The sequence below is a fragment of the Fusarium oxysporum genome, chromosome 14 (assembly GCF_000149955.1).
Source record: "Fusarium oxysporum f. sp. lycopersici 4287 chromosome 14, whole genome shotgun sequence".
In the NCBI taxonomy this organism is placed as follows: Eukaryota; Fungi; Ascomycota; class Sordariomycetes; order Hypocreales; family Nectriaceae; genus Fusarium; species Fusarium oxysporum.
The window spans coordinates 663,140-685,644 of NC_030999.1; the positions used below are offsets into that span (position 1 = coordinate 663,140).

Below are 22,505 nucleotides of genomic sequence, written 5' to 3' on the forward strand. Positions count from 1 at the left end.
GTATGCGGGATGGGTTTTAGTTAGGGAGCGAGTGTCTGTGTGAGCAGTCCACGGCTCCTGTAGAAGGACGATGTCGTATCGTTCTGAGTCGGCCAGCGCCAGGGCGCAGTCGTGGGCCGGGGGGATCTTGCCGACGTTGGCCTGAAAGATCCTGAGCGGCTTCTTGTTGTTCTTTCGTGTCTGCGAGTATCTATTCCTGGTCAAGAGGACGAGTGATGAGAACTATGCGCCGTTTTCGCGGTGAGCCTGGTCGGGGATGCTCGGGCTCCTCCTCCGCTTCGTAGCCCGCATGAGGGCTTGTGGCCACCATGATGCACGAGGGTGCTCCTGATGCCGCTGGACTTGGACCACGAATGCTCGGCTGTTCGTGTGATGCGATGTCGTCGCTTTGTTGGGCTTCCAGATGCGACTCTGGTTGTTGTGCCAGGTGTCGTTGTCGGTATGCCTCCGCGCCAACGGTCCGGACATGTCCTCGTTGCTCTTTGGTGAGTCGGCGGAGCACGCCGTGCACTCTCTTTGGCCGAGCTGGGCACTTATGAAAGTTGGCTTGGTGAGGGCCTAAGCAGTTGATGCACTGTTCTGGTGCAGTACAGTTATCTATAATGTGGCCAGTCTTACCACAGCGTTGGCAAACTGGCTGTCTATGACAGTTGCGGGCAAAGTGGTAGCCCCAACACGTCTCACATTGTCTGGGTCGGTCGGTTTTGTCAATCAGTCTCGCCGCGCTGCTGCCAAAGAGCGACCAGAATCTCTTTGTGGGCTTCAGAAACGACACAAGTAGAGTCTTGGTCAAGGGGCTGTCCGAGAATTGTCGCGAAGGACGTATATCAACAGGCTTAAGCCCCGTCTGGATTTCTATCTCATCACGGACAATACTGTCACTATCCACCTCTTTACCGTGAAAGTCAGTCAGTCTTGTGGGAAAGTCTGAGACTACATAGGTGAACCATTCCTTGTTCGTTTCTACTGTCGTAGCTCCCAGTTCAGCCGCCCACTCAGCCTGCTTCTCTACGAGAAAGTCGCGTGTCTCAGGGTCGGCAGTCAGGACGGCCCATCCCGATCTGACCTGGAAAACCTGTCGAATCTTGCTTGAGACGGCGCTGAGTTTTTCCTGGATCAGGGTTCGGATTGCATAGCTACTGTGGGCTCTGGCCGGAGCCCCGGCTTCTAGACGGATGAAGACACGGAGGTCTTGTCGGGGTGGGGCGATGGTCGTTTGTTGCCCTTGGCGATGAGGTGGATCTGTTTGTCGGCGTCCATGTTGTTGTTGTTGTCTGTGGGTTAGACGGTCACGGTCAGTGCGAGGCGAGGCAGCGGCTACGCTGCTGTAGGTAGGCTTGGGGATGGTAGGTCCGGCACTGGAGAGCTCTCGTTTCCAGGAGTCAAGGAAGCTGTCGGCAAACTGTTGAGCGAAACGTCGTTGCGGTCCGGTAGTGAATTGTTGTGCGGCTTCTTCGAACTTGGCGCAGAAGGCCTGGAATACCATAAGTTTGGCATTGTACTCCTCTATGCGTTCGCGCGCGAGATCATTGGCTGATTCGATTATAGAGACTGGTTGCTGTTCAAAGGTCGATGAGGGGCTGGCGCGCTTAGCTCCTTCCGTAGCTGCAGCAATGGTAGCGGCATTGAGCGGTGAGGATGGTGTCTGAGCCATCCGCCTGGGACCGGGTGAAACACCAATGGTGCCGTTCACGGCCGCAGGGCTGTTCTGTAAGAGGGTTGCACGGGCTCCTCGGTTCAGATTGGCGGGAGTGTGGATCCCTAAATCGAAAGGGTCCGGAGCAGCGGGCGGGTTCGTCGTAGGCGAAGCCATCGCCGCGGCTTGCGGCTGCGCAAAGCGCAAATTGAGGCGTTTGTTGTGCACTTGTTAAGGATTTAGGTGTAGACAGGGCGACTTTCTTAACAATTGTATGCCAAGAAAGTGTGATGACAAAGGAAGGTGAAGTGGCCACTCAATTCGTCTGATCAGACTGCTGTAGGGTAGGTAATCGGGAACGAGAAGAGCCTGAGGTGACACGGCACCCGAATTTGCTTGTTCTGGCTGTTGGGGGCTTTTACTCCGGCCCGCGCTCACGGCATTGATCGTTTACCTACCTAAACTGTTTCACAATATTCCGATTGGTTGACTTACGCAGGCGACAGAGTGGGTAGTCGGATCATATGTGGGATAATGTTGAATGTTGGAGGGTTCACCCTCAACTTCAGGATTAAGGTTCAGGATTAAAGTTTGACGCCCTAAACTTAGATCGTAGGACTTTCATCTAGGACTTTCTAGGACTAAAGTCATAGAAGGAACCAGTCGAAGATATAAGGTCTCAATAGTCCTTCGATTGCGACAGGATCAAGAAATATACACGATTCACCTTAATATCTGACAGATAATCACCCCTTGGCACGGCGATTAATTCTGCCAATTTATCTTAAACAAGAACATCTTAAACTAGAACAAGTCCCAAGATTATTAAGCTTCCACTGAAAATTAATAGGAAAACAATATGCATAAGTTTGATTCCTCAAAGGCAATATGATAAACTTTAAACCATGTGGCTTCATTTTCATTCTCCAAAGTGTATATTAAGCTACCACCTTCTCAATATGGACAGTCTCACGTAAACCAGTAGCATGACTGTGATTTACTATCCCTGTCGGTAGTTGGTGCGTGTCGTTGATTGGCCTTGCCACTTATCGGGGTCTGTCTCTCGCGCAAAGATTTCTCCGTCTCCACAGTCACTCACGGACGAGACAACAAATTTTAGTACTGTCACCGCTTATCACTATCTGAGAAACAATCAAGAGGGGACATTGACGTTGATGTGGATTGCCTTGCTTAGTAGAGGCAAAAAAGGGCTGGTATCCTTGTGATTTATGGCGATACTGCAGCTGTAAACCCTGACCATGCCGTTTGCCCCATGCTTATCCCAAGATGCACTGTAACTGAGCCTCGATTGCTAATCCGAGCATCTGACCTGCTGCATAAGGCCCTATACCACTGACACTGCCGACTTGGCACTGTAGCAGCCCCCTGTAGATCGTCACTGTAACCTTTTTTGCCTCTGCCTACAAAACTAAACATATATCCTCCCATTTTTCTGGTCTGTTTCGTTCATGCTCAAGCAACACCACGGCACACTGCGCCATGCACGTTCAATCACTTCTGCTTGCTTCTGGCCTCGTGCCTCTCGCCGCTAGTCAGGGCTGCCCTTTCGCCAAGCGAGCCACAGACAATAACCTTGTCCCCCCGCGAGAAATCCCCGAGGATTTTGGTATCTGCCGCGTCGCTAGCAACCAGGCTGGTGGAGGTACCCGAAGCAAAGACTTTTGGCCTTGCGCTTTGAGGTTAGATGTTCTTCGACAATTTTCGCCTCAGTATAGCCCATTGGGTGCGGATTTTGACTACACTGAGGCCTTCAAGTCTCTGGACTGTGAGTTTCATTATTTTGGGATCGAAACAGCTTGTCTGATTGATTGTGTAGATGAGAGCTTGAAGAAGGATCTCAAGGCGCTTCTCACCGATTCTCAGGATTGGTGGCCTGCTGACCATGGTAGCTATGGTGGTCTTTTCATCCGTATGTCATGGCACAGCGCTGGTACTTACCGTGCCATGGATGGCCGAGGTGGCGCTGGAATGGTGGGTGCAGAATCTGACTGAGATTTTATTGAGTTTTTCGCTGACATTTGCAGGGCCAACAACGATTTGCTCCTCTCGACAGCTGGCCCGACAACCAGAACCTTGACAAGGCTCGCCGTCTGCTTTGTACGTTTCACAATACCTATGCAAACAACCAATTCTAACAAATCACAGGGCCCATCAAGCAAAAGTATGGCAGCAAGATTTCATGGGCTGACCTGGTCGTTCTCGCCGGCAACGTCGCCCTCGAACATAGTGGTTTCGAGACACTCGGTTTCGCCGGTGGCCGAGCCGACACCTGGGAGGCTGATGAGTCTATCTACTGGGGTGCCGAGTCTACCTTTGTTCCCAAGGGTAACGATGTTCGCTACAACGGTAGCACTGACATTTATGAGCGAGCTGATAAGCTTGAGAAGCCTCTTGGTGCTACTCACTTCGGTCTCATTTATGTTAACCCTGAGGGGCCTGATGGAAGCTCTGATCCTAAGGCTTCTGCTCTTGATATTCGTACTGCTTTTGGTCGTATGGGTATGGATGATGAGGAGACTGCTGCTCTCATCATTGGTGGTCACACTCTGGGCAAGACTCACGGTGCTGTTTCTTCTAGTAAGTGTCTCATCAGTCGAACAGTTTTGAGACCATGCTGACTGTGGTTTCAGAGAACATCGGCCCTGAGCCTATGGCTGCTGACCTTGGGGGGATGGGTCTCGGCTGGCACAACAGCGTCAACGAGGGTAATGGCCCTGACCAGATGACCAGTGGCCTTGAGGTTATCTGGTCTACGACTCCCACCAAGTGCGTCCTCTCCCTCTCATTAACCCTCACTCCAATTAATAGTTCTCAGGTGGAGCAACCACTTCCTCAAGAGTCTTCTCGGCAATAACTGGACCCTGGTCGAGAGTCCCGCAGGCCACAAGCAATGGGAAGCCCTCGACGGCAAACTTGAATACCCCGACCCCTTCGTCAAGGGCAAGTTCCGTAGGCCCACTATGCTCACCAGCGATCTCGCCCTCATTAATGACCCCGCCTACCTCAAGATCTGCAAGCGCTGGCACGACCACCCCAAGGAGATGAACCAGGCTTTCGCTCGTGCTTGGTACAAGCTTCTCCACCGTGATCTCGGCCCTGTTTCTCGTTACCTCGGACCTGAGGTTGCTAAGGAGAAGTTCATCTGGCAGGATCCTCTCCCTGAGCGAAAGGGAGACATCATCAGCGAGGGTGACATCTCTAGCCTCAAGTCTGCTATTCTTTCTACTGATGGTCTTACTGTTTCTAAGCTCGTTTCTACTGCTTGGAACTCTGCCTCTACTTTCCGTGGAACCGACAAGCGTGGTGGTGCCAACGGTGCTCGTATTGCTCTTGAGCCTCAGGTCAACTGGGCCAGCAACAACCCCAAGCAGCTCAAGCAGGTTCTCTCTGCTCTGAAGAAGGTGCAGAAGAACTTCAACTCTAAGTCCAGTTCAAAGCAGGTCTCTCTCGCTGATCTGATTGTTCTCGGTGGTGTTGCTGCTGTTGAGAAGGCTGCTCAGGATGCTGGCTTCAAGGACGTCAAGGTCCCTTTCACTCCTGGTCGTGTCGCTGCTACCCAGAACCAGACTGATCTTGTTCAGTTTGGTTACCTTGAGCCTCTTGCCGATGGTTTCCGCAACTACGGACATGGCACTGCCCGTGCTCGCACCGAGGAGATCCTCGTTGACCGTGCCGCTCTTCTTACCCTTACTCCCCCCGAGATGACCGTCCTTGTCGGTGGTCTTCGTGCCCTCAACGCCAACTACGACGGCTCCTCCAACGGTATCCTCACTGAGAAGAAGGGCCAACTCACCAACGACTTCTTCGTCAACCTCCTTTCTCCCGCTTTCGTTTGGACCAAGAAGGACGACCGCGGCGAGCTCTGGACTGGTACTGACCGTGCCACCAAGTCTGCCAAGTGGACTGCCACTCGTGCCGATCTTGTCTTCGGATCTCATGCTGAGCTACGTGCTATTTCCGAGGTTTATGGCAGCGCTGATGCAAAGGAGAAATTTGTGAAGGATTTCATTTCTGCGTGGACCAAGGTTATGAACCTGGACCGCTTTGATGTCAAGACCGAGAAGGAGACCAAGTACTAGAGCTTTCTCAGTTGCCTTTGACATTTTTTAGATTACATGTTTTTTCCATTGTATTAGTTCATTTATACATCTATTCAAACTGCTTTCCTATTAAACAACGCGAATATGGAAATGCCTCATCCTTGCAAACGAACCCGAAAGGTCACGGACTATGTGCACTTTAGCTCGTGATAATGCAATCTCGTCTCAACTGTCTCATCAACCCCGCAGTCTGTATGTATATATTTATGTATATTTTTCGTCCGGGGGCCGTGAGGCCCGTAAAGTCCCCTATTGGGGCACAGGACGTGCTGAGCTAGAGTCTCTAGTGCTAAAATCTACGTAAAGCATTCGCAAATTACAGAACAGACCACTATCCAGCATATCATCGGCTCAAAAGCGCGTCCTGTCGAGCCTGTTACCCGTCAGCGGGATGACCAGGTGCGGCTATCATTGCGGTAGCCGTTATATCGGTCAGTCTTTAGTGAGACTGGGGAGAGGGCGGCGGCATGACCGCACGAGGCGGCCGAGCCTATGAGAATAAAGAAAAGAAACAAAGAAACAGAAGGGAAAGGAAGATAGAAGGTGAGGAGGAGACGCAAATGCATCCCCGATCTGCCTCGTTTAGTAACGAGTGCAAATCCTTTCGAAGAAGGCGCTTGATTTGATCAACTTAATGTACTTGTCGAAGCTCCTTTCTATTGCGAGGTTGACCGCCGCCGTCGGCGAGGGGACGAGCCTTATTCGACACCGCCGCGGTACTTTCCTGCAGTAGAAGACATGGTCAGGTGCTTTGCGTCGTCCGCATGAGCAAGTCATCCGCGCATCGTCGTGGTTGAATCGTTCGTGGTATGCGGCGAAATCCCCATGGAGGGATCTTGCTGCGAGTCAGGGTTGCAATCCACTCCACTGAATCCACGCGTGGATCCACTCAGTGGATCCACGATCCATTCCACGAGGCTGGTTGGCGGCGCCCGCTACAGAGGCGCCCGAGCGCGCTTTTAGATTTTTTACGTTTTCTATAATAACCTAACATTTCATTCATATTAAATTATAAAAACTCTGTATGTAATATGTAATAGCATCATAAATATGCTTATGATCTTAATTTTCTTATTATAATTTTCTTTAATTTTATTATAATTATTAAAAGTTGAATGAGACTAATCACGCACCTGGGCGCGCGAATTTCATGAATGATGACTAAGCGCAGGCTGAAATACCTTATAACTAATTGAATATTAAAGATATAGTGATTAAAGTAAGATATATATATAGATATTTAATGTAATAGATATCATAGATATTTTTCCCTAGTTTTTAAATAAATTCTACTAATTTTGTAGAATTTAAAACGTAAAAAATCTAAAAGCGCGCCAGGGCGCCTCTGTAGCGGGCGCCCTGTGCTCCAGTAGGAGACTTTTCGGGGCCTTTGGCCCCCCGGACGAAAAATATACATACATACATACATACATTCCGGTCCCGTAGAGTGGGGCACTTCCCCAAGAAGCAATGGTGCTAGAGGACTGAGTCAAGCCGATTGGCTGGTTTTGAACCCCAGGCCGCCCAGTGCTCGGCTGGAGAGCAATCTAAAGGTAGATTAATTGGTTAAGTTACCCCTTTTTCCTACCTCTTGCCCCAGTACGACACAGCCTTAGCCAGAGAAGCCAACACATCCCTAAATGTTTAGAAACATATATTGGTTATTGGGTTTCAATCTGTTGAAGCTCCTGCTGATTACAACATACAATGTCGGAGACCGCTTTAAAAGGCAGCCTTGCTAGTAGCCCTTCGTCATCGCCGCCACCGCCCACATTTTCTCGTCTCGGGTCCCGGTCTAAGGTCATCGCTAAGCAGTATGATGCAGCTTTAGCTTTGGCCTCGACTGCCGATTCATCCGTTGATGACCTTTGCAAGATCATTTGGGGCCAACGACGTTTTGTTATTGCAAGCCTCTTAGATAAGAGGAAAAGTAGGGAAAGGCGAAGCTAGATCGGAAACCATGGCTAGTTCCTTGCAGAGTTGAGGAAAGATACATCCAGTGGAGATATCTGGTGTTGCCGGCTGTGCGATGATAAGGGTGCGCCTCGATTTTTCAATGCCCAGTCGACATCATCGGCATCAGCTCATCTTTTCAAGTTCGTGGTACTTCTCATTTCTGGGCTATCACTAACGGTTCTTAGAGCTCACGGGATCACCGAGACCTTTGAAGCGGGTTCATCTGGTGACTCTTCAGTTATCGATCTCCAGAGAAATGCATCCAAGAAACGGCCCGCCTCTTCTTCCTTCCTTCTTCCTCGAGCAAAGATGACAGTGATGTTATTGGATTGGAGGCAACTTGGATTGGACTGGATTTGTCGGAAAATGGCTGGACTGGATTTGGGTTTCTCGAAGATTTGGACTGGATTGGATTGATTGGCAACCAGCTCCTGGAGCTCCAATGGTCTAACCTGATAAGGCAAGAGCTAACCCTAATTTGGTGGTCGTGACAGGGCTCCCGTCGCAGACACCAACACAACTACGCCCATCGTTAACATCCAACTCGCACATGTCCGTTAGCAAAACCATGGAAGCAATCGCGTCGCTCGTAACTTCAGAAGTCCTTCTGCTCTGGCAGACGTATCTGAACAGCCCACTCACCAGCTACACCATGGCTACTATCTCCAGCTATTTCGGCCCTGGCAGCGGTCGCCGTCCTCATCCTGAAAGGGTTATTCTTGATCCAACGTATCTTAACCCTCGCCCAAACGACCACGACGGAATCCTGATCGGACCCGACGAATTCGAGCGGAATGGAAAGCAATATGTTCGCTGCTCTGTCCGGTAATAGGGTATGGTAGACATACAATTCAAAGCAGGACACGCCTAAGTGGTTCTCGTACCGCTATCTGTGCCAACTGCAACAGCGCCGAGGGAATTGTGCACATTGGAGAAGCAAGTTGCTGGAGAATATAATGAGCACTTATTTAAGTGCTGCCATAACCACACACAAGGGCACAATTCCAGTTGTACCCTAAATCTGCTTATTCAGCGGCTCATTTATTGTCCCAAAAGGGTAACAATCTGAACTGGATCCGTTCTGGATATACTGGAGGCTGCCTGTCCCCAAGTCTGGACTGGATTGGATCGAGGCTCAGATCCAGCTCCAATCCAATCCAATAACATCACTGCTTGGCATCCATCGTCTCCGACTTCCACGCTCGCTTGTTCGGCACCAGCTGCGCCAACGGACGTCGAGGCGGGTTGAGTAGCAAAGCCCGTTCAAAGTCGATCACCATAACCCCGCTGGTCTCAGGATTGAATAACATGTTTGCAAGCCTCACATCTTTGTGGACCACGCCCTCTCGATGCATGGCTCTCAAGGACCGAATGGCCTCGTCTTCGAGTGACCTGTCCATGTCGCCAATTCTCTGTGCTCTGTCGATGCTACAGCCTCCCCAGGACAAAAATGACATGTGCACCACGTAGACCCGGTGGTCATAGTAGTAAGTCTTGTTCATCGACCGAAGGTCAACCGCACCCAGGAAAACAGGCACGTGGACGCCTTGGATTGGTTTGAGACGCTCGTAGACAGCAGCCTCGTGCTCGAGATCTTTGATGAAAGCCCGCACCGTGCCCTTGCTGACAAAGGTGTAGCCATGCGCAAGTAGGGTCACTTGGAAAAGCACACCCCGCGCACCACCTTCCCCCAATGGCCTGATCCCGTCGTCGAGAGACTGTTTCAGCTGCTTCCAGAGTAGGCGAAGCCACTCCTCGTGACTGACAGGATGACGTGTGCGGGCGGGAGCGCAGCTCTTGCAGTGAAGTGCCACGTTCGGGCACTTTGGGTCGAGAAAACCACCGTTGACCATCCCGACAAGACATTTCTGCGTACAGTACTGCCGACCCTGCTCGCCGCCCCCTCCTCCGCGCGGCCGTAACGCCAGTCGCTGGCTCCGCCTAGTTCCTTGTCTTGTGTTTCGTCCGGTTGGCGTAGGCGTGTCCGGTGGCCTGGGCGCCGACTCGTCATCAGATGGTTCCTGCCTGTCGTCCTTCCTCAACAACCCCTCGCCAGTCTGGCACGCGGCTGTTCGACGTGTCCTCTTGCGGGGCAAGGCCGGCGACCGATCGACATCCTTGTAGGTGGTAGGTTCATGGCCAGGTGAGTAGTCTGATGACGCCGATCGTTCATTTTCTGGGATAGAACGCAATGTCGATTCGAAGTCCTCAGCCCACGTCTTCAAGTTCTTCATAGCTTTTAGACGTTCCTCCTGCCTATTCCCCCGTCGTTCTCCAGGCGAACCGAGAGCCATAAGGGTGAACGCTAGATATTGACCGACAGCCGTGCATATATGGACGTTGTTCGGATGTGCCGACACCTCCGGACCAGGCTCTGCTAGATGATAGTACAGAGTCTCAGGTTCGTCCCAGTCGACTTTGAGAAACACAATAGCCTCGCCAGTAGTAAGAAGACCATATTCAAGGCCACTTTCGATCATGTAATGATATGTCTGCGTGATGGCAGATGCCGTCAGCTTCTCCGCGTGGTACTGGAAACGCGCGTCAGGGTCTACAGAAGTTGGAATCGTCCTTCGGTTCACAACTTCCCTGTGGATGTCCATGGCGCGGAGACCGAGACGAAGATGCGGAGTGGTCAACTTGTGAGGCGGCTTATACTCGGAAACGTAAACCATAGTGCGCCGGGAAGACAGGGTGTTGTCGGATCGATAGACGCAGATTTGATCCGGCCGCAACTGGTTGAGATCTCTTCGGTGGTCTGGCGTCCGCGGTGGTGTCGATGGGGTCTCCCTCTCAACGACTTCTTCGGCCACATCGCTGAGGGCATGGGGATGGTTCTCAAAGACGACGCCATCTCCGATCTGAAAAGCCCTGCTGACCTCTTCCACCTGTTTGAGCTGTTGTATGATGGCTCTAACCGGATCCTCCACGCTATTATGTAGGAAATATTCGAGCGTCTTCTCGTCTGCTATCGGTCGTTGAGAGATCCTGTTCCCCAAGCCGGCCAGGAAGTTTCGGTTCTCGAAAACGCGGCTTTCGGTAGGAAATGAATCGTAGAGTGTACCGAAGGTGAGCTTCTGTTGATCAAGGAAGTCGGGCCATGGCCTGAGGTTTTTAGGACACCACTTGTCACGCGGGTTGGTGATGGAGCCCCTCGAAGTCAGTTTTGGATCTGTTTCGATTGCGAAGCGAGAGAAAACGGAAGCATGGCAAGCTGCAATGTATTCGTCAAGTGTCGTGAGTCGTGTTTGTTCCTCTGACGCTTCGGCGCGTTGCTGTTCCCTCTCGGCGCGTTGTCGCTCTTCCTGTCGTTCTCTCTCTGCTTCCTCGGCGCGTTGCTTTTCCCTCTCGGCGCGTTGTCGCTCTTCCTGTCGTTCTCTCTCTGCTTCCTCGGCGCGTTGCTGTTCCCTCTCAGCGCGTTGTCGCTCCTCCTTCGCGCGCTGCTCAGCTTCTCGTAGCAGTCTTGTCAATTCTTCTACACTCAATGATCCATCCATGATATGTGGGATTGATGTCGTGGTGAGGATCGATTTCGAAGAGTGGATATTTGCATTGCAAACGTGTGTTTTGTGTTTTGATGCTTGGCCTAATTAAAGTGGAGCCTCATTATGTTGCGAAGGGTTACCCGCCGGAAATCATATCGAGGCAAGTTCTTTGTCAGCGTGCGGGGCCCCACGTCGGCATATCTCGGCCATGCCCAGCCTAATAATCAGGGTCCCGCAAAGCCACTGATCAATGAAATCAACAGTCCAACTCCTATCGATGTAAGTTTACGGTCGGCTTTCTGGCTTGATAACACTTTTTTTGACCATAAATCTTTTTTATCTCTTTTTTTTTTTTCGCTTTCGTTGAGGCTTGAGTCCTGACGCGACGGATGAAACTTCCTGGCGGACTACCATGAGTTGCGACAATCGCGTTGCCTTCGTGCCCTCGCTTCCGGCACAGGAGGGACTAGGGATGGGGTCCATGCCACTTCCTGAGGTGGTATTGCCGTCCTAAACATTGTACTCTACCTGTGTATGTGACTAACGTGCCATGTACCGGTAGTTAGTGGTTTCTCGAAATTCAATTCTACCCCCCGTCAACAATCAAGTCTACCCCCTGTAAAGCGGGGTAAAAAAAATCTATTGTACAACAATTGATTTTGGACTGTAGGACTAGGATACATGATAATCTCTTAATGAACCAAGTGGCCCCTCAAAATCATATTTATTGCATCTTGAATTCATGCTATGTTGAGGGATAAGTCTAGGTTGTGCGCAATACAATGGTGTCTGGAACTATCCGGTCGTTTAGACTACTCGTTCGGCCAGTTCTTTGGGTAAAACCAAACTTACCTTGTTTAGGACATCGTTGTGGAGCCTACCAGGATACCGTCCGGCCCATTCCATGCTATCATTGGCTAAAGTCATGATAGACGATCAGTGTATCGACCTGCCCCTGTTCATACAGTGGGATGCAATAAGTTTGAATCCAAGATGAAGTATCTGGCTTGTCGCTCTAGTCCTGCCAGAAGCCTGACTAGCTATATCGGGAAGATATCTAGCCCGGGTAGGCAGCTAGCTAACTTGATTAGGCATACACAGAACAACGGGATAGCTCCTGATCGGTTTAGCGAGGAGGCGGGTACTTGCGCCTGGATTCAAACTTCTTGCATCCTACTGTACTCAGTTCAGCTAGCTGTTTCAGGAAACCACTGTGGAGTCAACAAGGATACCGTCCGGTCCAAGCCCTCCTTTCATTGGTTTGAGCTCTAGACCAATCGACCAGGGTGTAACGATATTTCGTAAGCAGCCTCTGAGCTCAGACCATGCTTTCGTCTCGACACCGAGTTAGATGCTTTCTTTTCTCGTGCTTTTTAGCCAACGATGAATAAAACATGGCTCTATGGAGATTGGTCATTTAATTGCTTTATTCTCTATCGTTTTATATACATATCGCTAGATGCATCGTTGTGGTTGAATTTTGACAAAATAAAATGCCTCTGTCGACTGCCCGCGCGAAGTCCACTAAGACCACCAAGGACCCAAGCCTGGGGGGAGCCCGATTCGCATGTCCTATATGGTAGGAATGGAATAAAAGTGGGAAGTCAGAAACACGAGCGCGCACGGATAAAAAGGAGGTAAACAACAGGTTGTTTTTATTAAACCCTGTTACCATATCAATGCGCACGGACAGAAAGTGTAGAATCTACGGGTGATTTTTCGGAAGAATATCGGCAAAAATCATGGGTGGTGTCGCAGGCCGGGCATGGTCTCAATGATCCTCAGGAACAACAGCCCTTAGTAATCAAGCTGGGTGATTTAAAGTAAAACCTGTGGGATAGAATACCCCACACAGAAGATAGAACCAATCAACTCACTACTGCTGCTCATTATGAATGACCGGACCTTCAATCCACTTTAAGCACGCTCAGTGCGACACCGTCCTTCTAAAATTGGACGGGTCCCGTCCCAGTTGCCATATCTGGTATAGCTCACTCCGCTATCGGTCTCTTTTCGCGCCGTTTCGAATGTCGCGTTTTATTGCACTCGTTGCTAATCATGTCGAGACTATGGGCTTACGACGACTGCTTGGCTATGAACGTCAACCAATCTTAAAGTCCAACACCGTTTCCTGACGATTGTCTCCCTCCCGAAGGCGAGTATGAGTCACGGGAGGCGTTATTCGAGGCAATCAACGCCTGGGCGGCGACCAGGGGCTACGCGTTCATAACTGGAAGGTCAACTAAGGAGAAAACCGGCAGGAGGACAATCACGTACATGTGTGATCGTCGCCGTAACCATCCGATCGTTTCGAGAGAACGTCAACGCAAGACGACAACTCGAACAACAGGCTGCGAGTTCTCTGTACTTGCGAAGGAAAATAATGATAGAAGTACCTGGACTCTGCGGCACCGTTCTGACAGCCGATTCTCACTACATAACCATGAACCAAGCCAAGACACCACCGCCCACCCAGTACTTCGAACACTGTCTAAGGAGCACCTGTCTCAACTGACTGGCCTTGCCAACGCTGGGATAGCCCCTAAAGAAATTAGAACGTACATGCGGCAGAACACCGACACGATAGCAACACAACAGGACATCTACAATCGTATTGCAGATGCTAGACAAGAGGTGTGTCAAGGGCAAAGCAGTATTAACGCACTTGCTGATCAGCTGTTTAGAGAAGGATTTTGGAGTCAATTTCAAACCAGTCCAGACGGTCGAGTCAAAGCTGTTCTATTTGCGCATCTCGAGTCAGTGGCATATCTACAGGCATATCCGGATGTCTTAATCTTAGACTGTACCTATAAAACCAACAAATACGGCATGCCACTTTTGGACTTGATCGGTGTCGACTCCTGTCAACGTTCGTTCTGTGTCGCGTTTGCTTTCCTGAGTGGTGAGTGTGAAGAAGACTATTTTTGGGCGTTAGATCAATTCCAGTCGCTGTGCGAAAACCGCAGGATAAGGCATCCCTCAGTCATCTTGACTGATCGCTGCCTAGCATGTATGAATGCTGTCGATACTTGCTTCCCATCATCAAGGCCGCTGCTATGTCTCTGGCATGCTAACAAGGCAGTTCTTCGCTACTGCCAGCCGAGATTTACGCGCCAGACTCAAGGGGAAAACCCGGGAATCGAGGCTTGGAATGAATTTTACAGCCACTGGCATTCGATCATCAAGTCACCAAATGAACAAACTTTCCACGAACGTGTGTCCGAGTTTGAGAAGAAATACATCGCGGATTATATCGAAGTAGTCAAATATATCAAGACAAACTGGCTTGATCAATACAAAGAGAAGCTGGTGAAGGCGTGGGTCAATCAACATCCCCACTTTGACAACGTCGTTACTTCAAGGGTGGAAGACATACACTGGCTGCTTAAGAGCCACCTCAAAGTATCTACATTGGACCTGTTCGAAGCTTGGCGATCGATCAAGCATGCACTACTCAATCAACTGGCGGAGTTGAAGTCGAACCAAGCCAAGCAGAAGATCAGGACACCTATCGAACTCTCCAGTATTCTCCAGGGTTCAAATCCACGACACTCCACGACACATTTGTGAATATGGCGTGGATATGGATGCTGACTAATAATTTCGATGTGGAATGGGTGGAAATGGATCCATTATGGAAATGGATCCATATTGTGGAATTCGTGGAATGGAAACCTACTTCGTCCAACAATGGTAATTAATGGGTCCCGCCCGCCCTCGGTGACGTCAATGTTTTTGTCATTGGTCCATTAAAATCCGCCGTTGCTTGACGCAAAGGCAACACACCCACCGACGTTCCTGTTTCTTGTTATGCTGGATATTCGTAGCCGAACCGATATACCTATAGACGCGCCTTGCCGTCTCTCTCCGTCAAGATCCAGCTTTTGTAGAGCTGAAAGAGCCGTTGATTGTCCTCTTCTGTTCGTTCTGGAACGGATGTGGTTGACTTGGTAGGATGGGGAGTGGCCATTTCGATTTGGGGTAGTAACGCGAGTAACAGTGAAGCCCCCAGAATGGACTCATTGTGTACGGAGGAAAATGGGGTGGCAAATCGATGTTGTGTTGTTGTGGGTGATAGAAAGTACTTAGGATATGCGGGATTTCACAAGGAAATCAAGGTATTTTCGAACCCCACCTAAAATATTCCACGATTTCCACATGTGGAACATGTGGAAGGGGCTTCGTGGCGTGGATATGGAAATGCTGAAGCCCACGTGGAATGGAATGGAATGGATATGGATCCACATTATGGATCCATATGTGGATTTCGTGGTATGGATTTGAACCCTGGTATTCTCTATGGTGCAGTACGTGGTTGGGTGTCTCATGAAGCTTTGCGAAAGGTTCAGCAGCAACGAAAGCTTCTATTTCATCAAGGCTCTACTCCTTTGTCGGCCTGTACTGGTTCTTTCTCACGATCACAAGGGCTGCCCTGCGCTCACAAGCTGGAGGGCTTATTAGCTCAAGGGCAGACTATACAACTCGAAGATTTTCATCCGCATTGGCACTTGACTAGGGAAGATAATCAAAGGCCCCTCTTAGAACCCCGCCAGCGAGTCGATCCAGTGACTACGAATTCGTCTTTGCCGTTATCTAGTGTGAGAAGAGAACTTAGCGGTTTTGAAGTCATTGAGAAGGCGAGGCCGATACGAAACCCTCCTTTATGCAGCAAATATCATATACTAGGTCACGCAAGGAACTCAAAGGAGTGTCCACTACGATACTCGGAACTAAGAGCATTGCCCGTTATATCTTCAGACCAGCCGCAGGTGTGTTCGAAAACCTTTGGGTGGATACCCTTTACGACCCCTGAGGAACCAAGGCCACCAGTGATGAAAACGCTCGGCGAAATACAGTGGCAACCAATCACAACTTTGGAAACTTTCGAATTTGAGAATGAATCAACTTGTCAAGATCTGCCATCCCAGTTGACCATCGAAACAGAGCGGGTGGATCGACACATAACGACTCCAGAACCTCGACACCCATCACCTACGCCATCGACGTGTAGACCGCAGGTGTCACCACAGTTAAATTCGAGAGATCTAGCTCCAAACCCAACTACACATCTGAGGCATGACGATCCACGAGCCATCCATCAGAGATACGTCAAGTCTAGAGAGGATTGGTATAAGGCTCAACCCCCAGGAGCCTGGCTTGGTAATCGCCAGTATCGAAAAGCAATGGGCTTACCTTTGGGATACCCAAAAGCAAGCTACAGCTGGTGTCTTGATTATAAGCAGATGGGGAGGTGCTGCAAAACCCCGACGGGTCCCAGAGAATGGACTAAAGAAGAGATGATGGCTTACTTAGACTGGGATAAAGCAGAAGCTGATCGAATTGAAGCACAAGTAGCTGAGGAGACCGAGAACGGACGACTGTTTACAAGCAGAAGAGGTATGGGCGAGCTGTGGAAGATAGCTCAGCGGGATATCGATGAACAAGAAGCCTTGTATGCTGCCACAGAACAGGAGGAGAGTTGTATTGTAGTTCAGTCCTAACTTTAGTAGAGTTTATAATGAGCTTATAGCTCGGATAAATCAAGACTATACAAGTTAAAGTCAGCGATTTGCTTTGAGTAAAATTAGCGGTTGATGGACTTCAAGCAGTGATCGGAATGGTCTGGTATGGTCTGGTATGGGGGGTCAGACCAAACCATACCAGATGCTTACATAATTCAGCCGAAGGCTGAGGGCGCCAATAGGTGCGCACCTGGATGCGCACGTAAGTGTCACGTGTTGCGCACCCGGTGCGTCTGTAAGGGAGTTATGTAAGCCCAACACCCTTGTATGCCAGCCAGCCTATTGTATTTTATTGTATTGCTTCTAATCTCTAGATGACGAACTGCTCTGCTATACAGATTTTTTCTCACGGTGCCATAATTGGGATATAAGTAATGTAGGCGTTAATAATAATCTAAGCAGTAACTATGATACAGTCTTCAGCCAGTTTATCGTTCGAGTACAGAGCTTGTTGGTCGATCATGTCCTGCTCAACCCTCTTCCAAATCTCCTTCATGCCTGTTCGCCTGTTCGCCAGAGGGTTGTCGCCCATCTCCTGGGCGACTTGCCTCTCCACACGTTCATCTTCTACCCTGGTCCAATCCAAGTACGCCATCATCTCCTCCTTAGTCCACTCCCGTCCAGGTATCGTTGATGTGCATCGCTTACCCATCTGCTTATAATCCAAACACCAGCTGTAACTTGTCTTATCGTAGCGTTGAGGGAGGCCCATTGCCTTTCGATATTCCTGGTTAGTCTTTAAGCTACCTCGAGGCAGCTTGTTATACCATGCCATCCGTGCTGCAATATATCGATCATATATAGCACGAGGGTCATCATAGCGTATGTCTGGCCCAGACGCTGGTACCGATGGCGGCATATCTGGTGGTGGAGGTACATCCGCTGATGAGGATGGCAGTGCTATTATATCTGGCGGGGACGGCACCATCTCTTGATCACATAGTGCCGCTGGCGGCGCTACCTGCTGCTGTGGCAAAATTGAGCATAAGGATGGATCGGGAACTGGCTGTTGAGCCGAACTTGGTGTAGTCGATGGCGGCAGCGTATTTGGGGGCGCTGTAGAAGCTGAGGGAGATACAAGATGCGCATATCGCAATGGGCATGCCTTTGAGCTCATCCTGTGGCCCTGTGTATGACATCTTGAACATTTGGGGTTGGCTCTCGTCTGTGATGCTTGTTCGACGATCTCAAATGCACATGGCTCGCGCTGAGTGCTAGTCTTCGGCAATGTTGACGTAGCTGGCACCTGATCGAACTGACGGCGGGGCTCTATGAGCAATTGAGGGTTTCCTTCTCGTTGAAGATGCCAATGCGTATGGAAGTGGTGTAGTTGAAGCGGCTGGGCTTGTTGTAGAAGAGGCTCAATTGTGTGAGCGCAAGGGAGCCCAAGCGTTGCTGAGAAGACTCCTGTGCAGGCAGGGAGTCTGTCCTGTTGGAGCCGCTTTCTCTGCGCCTCAACCTTCCGCAATGCCTCGTGAGATACCCAGCCTCGTATGATGCTGTATAGACTCCCTGAGAGTTCTATGGGTGTTCGGATTTGCTGCTTCGCCTGGTTTGCTCGGAGCTCAGCTACTTGGTTAAGTATCGCCAGCTTGATAGCCCTCCAGGCCTCAAAGAGATCTAGCTGGGAAGTATCAAGGTACACCTTGATGAGCTGATGAATACCCTCGCCTCGAGATGTAACCACATTCTCAAAGTGAAGATACCGATCAACCCAAGCTTTCACGAGCTTTGTTTTGTAGAGGTCAAGCCATGTTTCGATGATGTAGGCGACCTCCCGGGCGTGAGCTGAAGCATAGCGCTCTTTGAGCTGCTGAAGCCTGTCTTCAAATGTCTCCTCATTTGCCGATGCCACGAGCTCATGCCATCTTCCGTAGAAGTCCTTCCACTCTTGGTGGCCTTGAGGCTTTTGAGCCGCATCGTTATGACGCATAAAGCTTGGCTGGCAGTAACGCAGGACTGCCTTGTTGGCATGCCAAAGGCATAGAAGCGATACTGCAGCCGGGAAACAATGAGATACCGCATTCATGCAGGCCAGACAGCGGTCTGTAAGGATCACAGATGGCAGCCTTGCGCTACAGGCTTCGTACATTGAACGTAGCCGATCTAACGCCCAGATGTAGTCCTTCTCCTCCTCGCCGCTGAGGAAGGCGAAGGCGATGCAGAATGATCGTTGACAGGCATCAACACCGACGATATCGAGAAGAGGCATCCTATACTTGTTTGTCTTATATGTGCAGTCCAATATAAGTATATCCGGGTATGACTTAAGGTATGTTAGCGACTCTGGGTGGGCAAACAACACAGCTGTAACCCGACCATCCTCGTCGAAGCGTATTCGACTCCAGAAACCCTCAGCCTCAAGCTCATTAGCAAGAGCTTGGATTGTGCTCTGGCCCTTCTTCTGGTCTCGTTTGCCTTGTGCAATGCAGTTGTAGATGTCTTGCTGGGTGGCATGAGACTCTGTGTTCTGACGTAGGTAGGACCTGATCTCTTTCGGTGCTACACCAGCGTTTGCAAGGTTGTTAATAGTTGACCTATCTGCATTGGATAGTTGACGATGGACTGGATGTGCAGACATGCTTGTGCTTGGCTCGTGGTTGTGATGGGCAAACTCGCTGCCAGGACGGTGTGTAAGGCGCCACGTTGTCTTATCCAAGGCCTCCTTCGCAAGGACTGAGAATTGACACCCTGTACGCCGTGTTGTAGTTGACCGTTGCCGTACGCCCGAGGCCTTTGGAGGTGCTCCTCCACGGTCACAGCTGAAGAAAACAATTCGTCTGCCGCTCTCTGTTTTCTTCGACTTCCCAGTGACAAACGCATAGCCCCTGGGAGCTGCCCATGCATTGATCGCGGCGTGTAGGGCTTCCCGAGAGCCATACTCGCGTTCAGGAGGCAGGCAGTCATCAGAAAATTGACGAGTAGCTGTAACTGGATTCATTCTAGGAGAGATGATTTGAGTAGATCGTTGCGCGGCGAAGTGAGGCTCTTTATCAACGGGAAAGGGGTAGCTACAAGGGTGTTGGGCTTACATAACTCCCTTACAGACGCACCGGGTGCGCAACACGTGACACTTACGTGCGCATCCAGGTGCGCACCTATTGACGCCCGAAGGCTGACTCTACATTAATTCATAAGTTTTCCCGAGTAATGAGGGTTTGGTGCAGACAGGGATAAATAAGTTTCTCGGAATCTGATTGGTCCAGATTTTGTATGGCCAGCCGCGAAAGAACGCGCAACTGGCTGATGGCACCAAAAGAGTGGGGCCAATCGGTGCTGGCCCCTGAAAGGCTCACGCGGAGTGCCGGCAGCTTGCGTCCATTTGGAATTGTTTGTTTACTCAGTACTGTGCCAGTACCACGCGTTCAATTCATCTCCCCAATTCGACAGGTCTCGATATGGCCTCGTTGATTGAGTAATGGATATCGGTCTCAACCCCGAAGAGCTCTCTACTGATTTACTCTTCGTTGTTTGTGCTCGTTGTGGGGAGGAGAGACCGGAGAGTGCCTTCAGAGCAAAGAGGCAGTCTGCTGGGCAAACTAAGCAATGCATAGACTGCCGTAACCAGCGCGTTTCTCATGTAAGTTCTGCCTTCCTCGTCTATAAGTCTCTTAACCCTCATCAAATGAAGCATTCTAGATCCAAAGTCGTGCTCCAGACGCTGCGGAACATTGCACTTCGTCCATCCTCACCTGGCAGACCTGCCACGAAGAGAACCGAAGGAGATGCTGGCCTATCGCCTCCCAACGAGAGATCCGGAACCCAGCCTACATCGCCAGAGAAGCTACGGCAACTTCATACAGCTAGGAGTTTATTCGGAGAGTCAATTAGCCAGCCGCACGTAGTGCTAGGGACGCCAATTCCACCAACCCAACAAAGCTCGCGGCTCTTCCGGGCTCTAGCTCCGTCACCGCCTGTGCAGCCAACGACCCATCCACTCGTCTCACATTCTGATCCATCTACTCTTCGAAGCAGCACACCTGGTGTGGATTACCCTTACTTGGCCACCAGGTTCCACAAGGGGGGGAAGGACTCGCAAGATGATTCCTTGAAGGCTGGGGCGAGGGCCAAGCTGGCTGTTATCCAGCGCGACCATCGTTCACGACGCCGTGCAGGGGAGACTGTGTCACTGACTCCCACAATATCTCAACTTGGCTTCTTGGAAGATTTTGAGGGTCCTGGAGAAGGTATCCTTGTTCTGTGGCCCCAGTAGTTTGTTCAGGCTAACCACGGAACGTAGATGGGAGTCAAGATCAACTACGACCGAGTGGGTTTCTAGATGGGGATGGGATAATCAAGGAAGGGGATGACAGGGGACAGTTCTCTGAATCTGATATTGACGCCGATGACTATTTCAACTTGCTGCTTTCACCTGATCGACCACGGAGGTACCTCAAACAATTAGGGGTAGAGTCTGATTCCGATCTAGGGGACGAAGACGAGAACGACGATAATGATTGCGTGGATGGAAGCCCTCTTCGCCATCGCTTGCGGCAGCCTTCCGCACAGCTAAGGCGTGGTCGCCGTGGTCCTGCCCCTGGTACAGGAGGGCGGCCAAGAAAATCTCGAAGGCAAACTCGATCGTCGATGCCGCCACGGCGTATTCGGAGTCCAGTGATAATTCCACCTGAAGAATCGGCGGTCTTTCATGCGCAAGATCCGGTGTGGAATGGCGACCTTGAGGCTTGCGCCTTGACTGGTCGCGATAAGGCAATCCTCCGCGAGTTCTGGACAAAGCTGGACAATGACCAAATGCAGTTTTGCGGTCGATGCCGGGAGTGTTGGTTCCAGATGAAGATCGATTGCGATGGCATTTGTGCGCGTTGTTATCGAAAAGATGAGAAACGCCACCCCGACGAGCCGTACTTCTTCTCTGCGGATAATCAGCTCGACTTTGGCCCTGTACCGGCCCGGTTGCCCCAGCTTACGCCTACCGAAGAGTCTTTGATTGCTCGTGTTCACGTCCACGTGAACATTATGCTTGTGCGAGGGCAGCAGTACAAGTATCGGGGGCACGTAGTTCACTTTCTCCGTGAGGTTGGCTTAGTGTACAACCAGCTCCCGCTTCTGCCGCAGGAGTTGAACATTGTATTACTACGTCCTGCCAATACGTCGTCCCACGCAATTCTTAGTCGGCAATTCACCCGCCAGTTCCGTGTCCGCCGCCAGCCGGTTGTCATATGGCTAGACTACCTCCGGCGCCATCATCCTGGGTATCGATGCGTCGTCATCGACGAAGAGAGGCTAAATCAATTGCCCCAAGATGGCAATGTCCTGGATGCCATCCCCCAGAGTCAGGTGGAGGCTGCGGATGTTGGACCCGAGGAAGATCAGGAGGCAGAGCCTGACCTGGAGGACGAGGCTGCAGTGCCAGACATGTTGGCAAAGGACACGGAGCTCGATGCTCTGCGGTCTATTCTCGCCGGAGAGTCGGAAGCTGATTCAGAGCTTTCCACAAGCTTCCAGGCGCAGGCGCAACACGAGCTGCAGCTCCCGAATATACGACACACACCCATTAATGAGTTCAATCGCTCTCATGCCCTACTCTCCTTGGCGTTTCCCTGCCTCTTTCCTGACGGTAGAGCCGACTTTGTTGAACCTCGATTGCGCTCCATTGATTACAAGGATTACGTCGAGCACGCGATGCGCTGGCACGACGGGCGTTTTGCACGCCACCCGACCTTCCGCTTCGTCGCCTTCAACACGCTAATGCGGTCACAAGCACGTTCGCGGTCCAGATTCTTCGTGAAGCAACATGATGGGAGACAGCAGCCGCTGACGCGAG

General features: G+C 50.7%; 3 protein-coding genes across 3 annotated transcripts; 1 reads left to right on the top strand and 2 right to left on the bottom strand.

Moving 5' to 3' along the window:
- Positions 1-624: 624 nt before the first annotated feature.
- On the bottom strand, positions 625-1,477 carry FOXG_21523 (uncharacterized protein). Its single transcript, XM_018401867.1, has one exon. It carries the CDS (start codon positions 1,258-1,260, stop codon positions 1,168-1,170), a length of 93 nt encoding a protein of 30 aa, XP_018253947.1. The 5' UTR covers positions 1,261-1,477; the 3' UTR covers positions 625-1,167.
- A 1,659-nt stretch (positions 1,478-3,136) lies between these two features.
- On the top strand, positions 3,137-5,927 carry FOXG_14234 (catalase-peroxidase 2; the record flags this gene model as incomplete). The annotated part of the gene is made up of 6 exons (XM_018394314.1): positions 3,137-3,422; positions 3,474-3,628; positions 3,682-3,754; positions 3,803-4,234; positions 4,288-4,423; positions 4,473-5,927. The coding sequence occupies 6 exons, from the start codon at positions 3,137-3,139 to the stop codon at positions 5,734-5,736; spliced, it is 2,346 nt and encodes a 781-aa protein (XP_018253948.1). The 3' UTR covers positions 5,737-5,927.
- Positions 5,928-7,318: 1,391 nt separating this feature from the next.
- Positions 7,319-11,328, bottom strand: FOXG_14235 (uncharacterized protein). Its single transcript, XM_018394315.1, has one exon. The coding sequence runs from the start codon at positions 11,208-11,210 to the stop codon at positions 8,880-8,882; it is 2,331 nt and encodes a 776-aa protein (XP_018253949.1). The 5' UTR covers positions 11,211-11,328; the 3' UTR covers positions 7,319-8,879.
- Between the last annotated feature and the right edge of the window lie 11,177 nt (positions 11,329-22,505).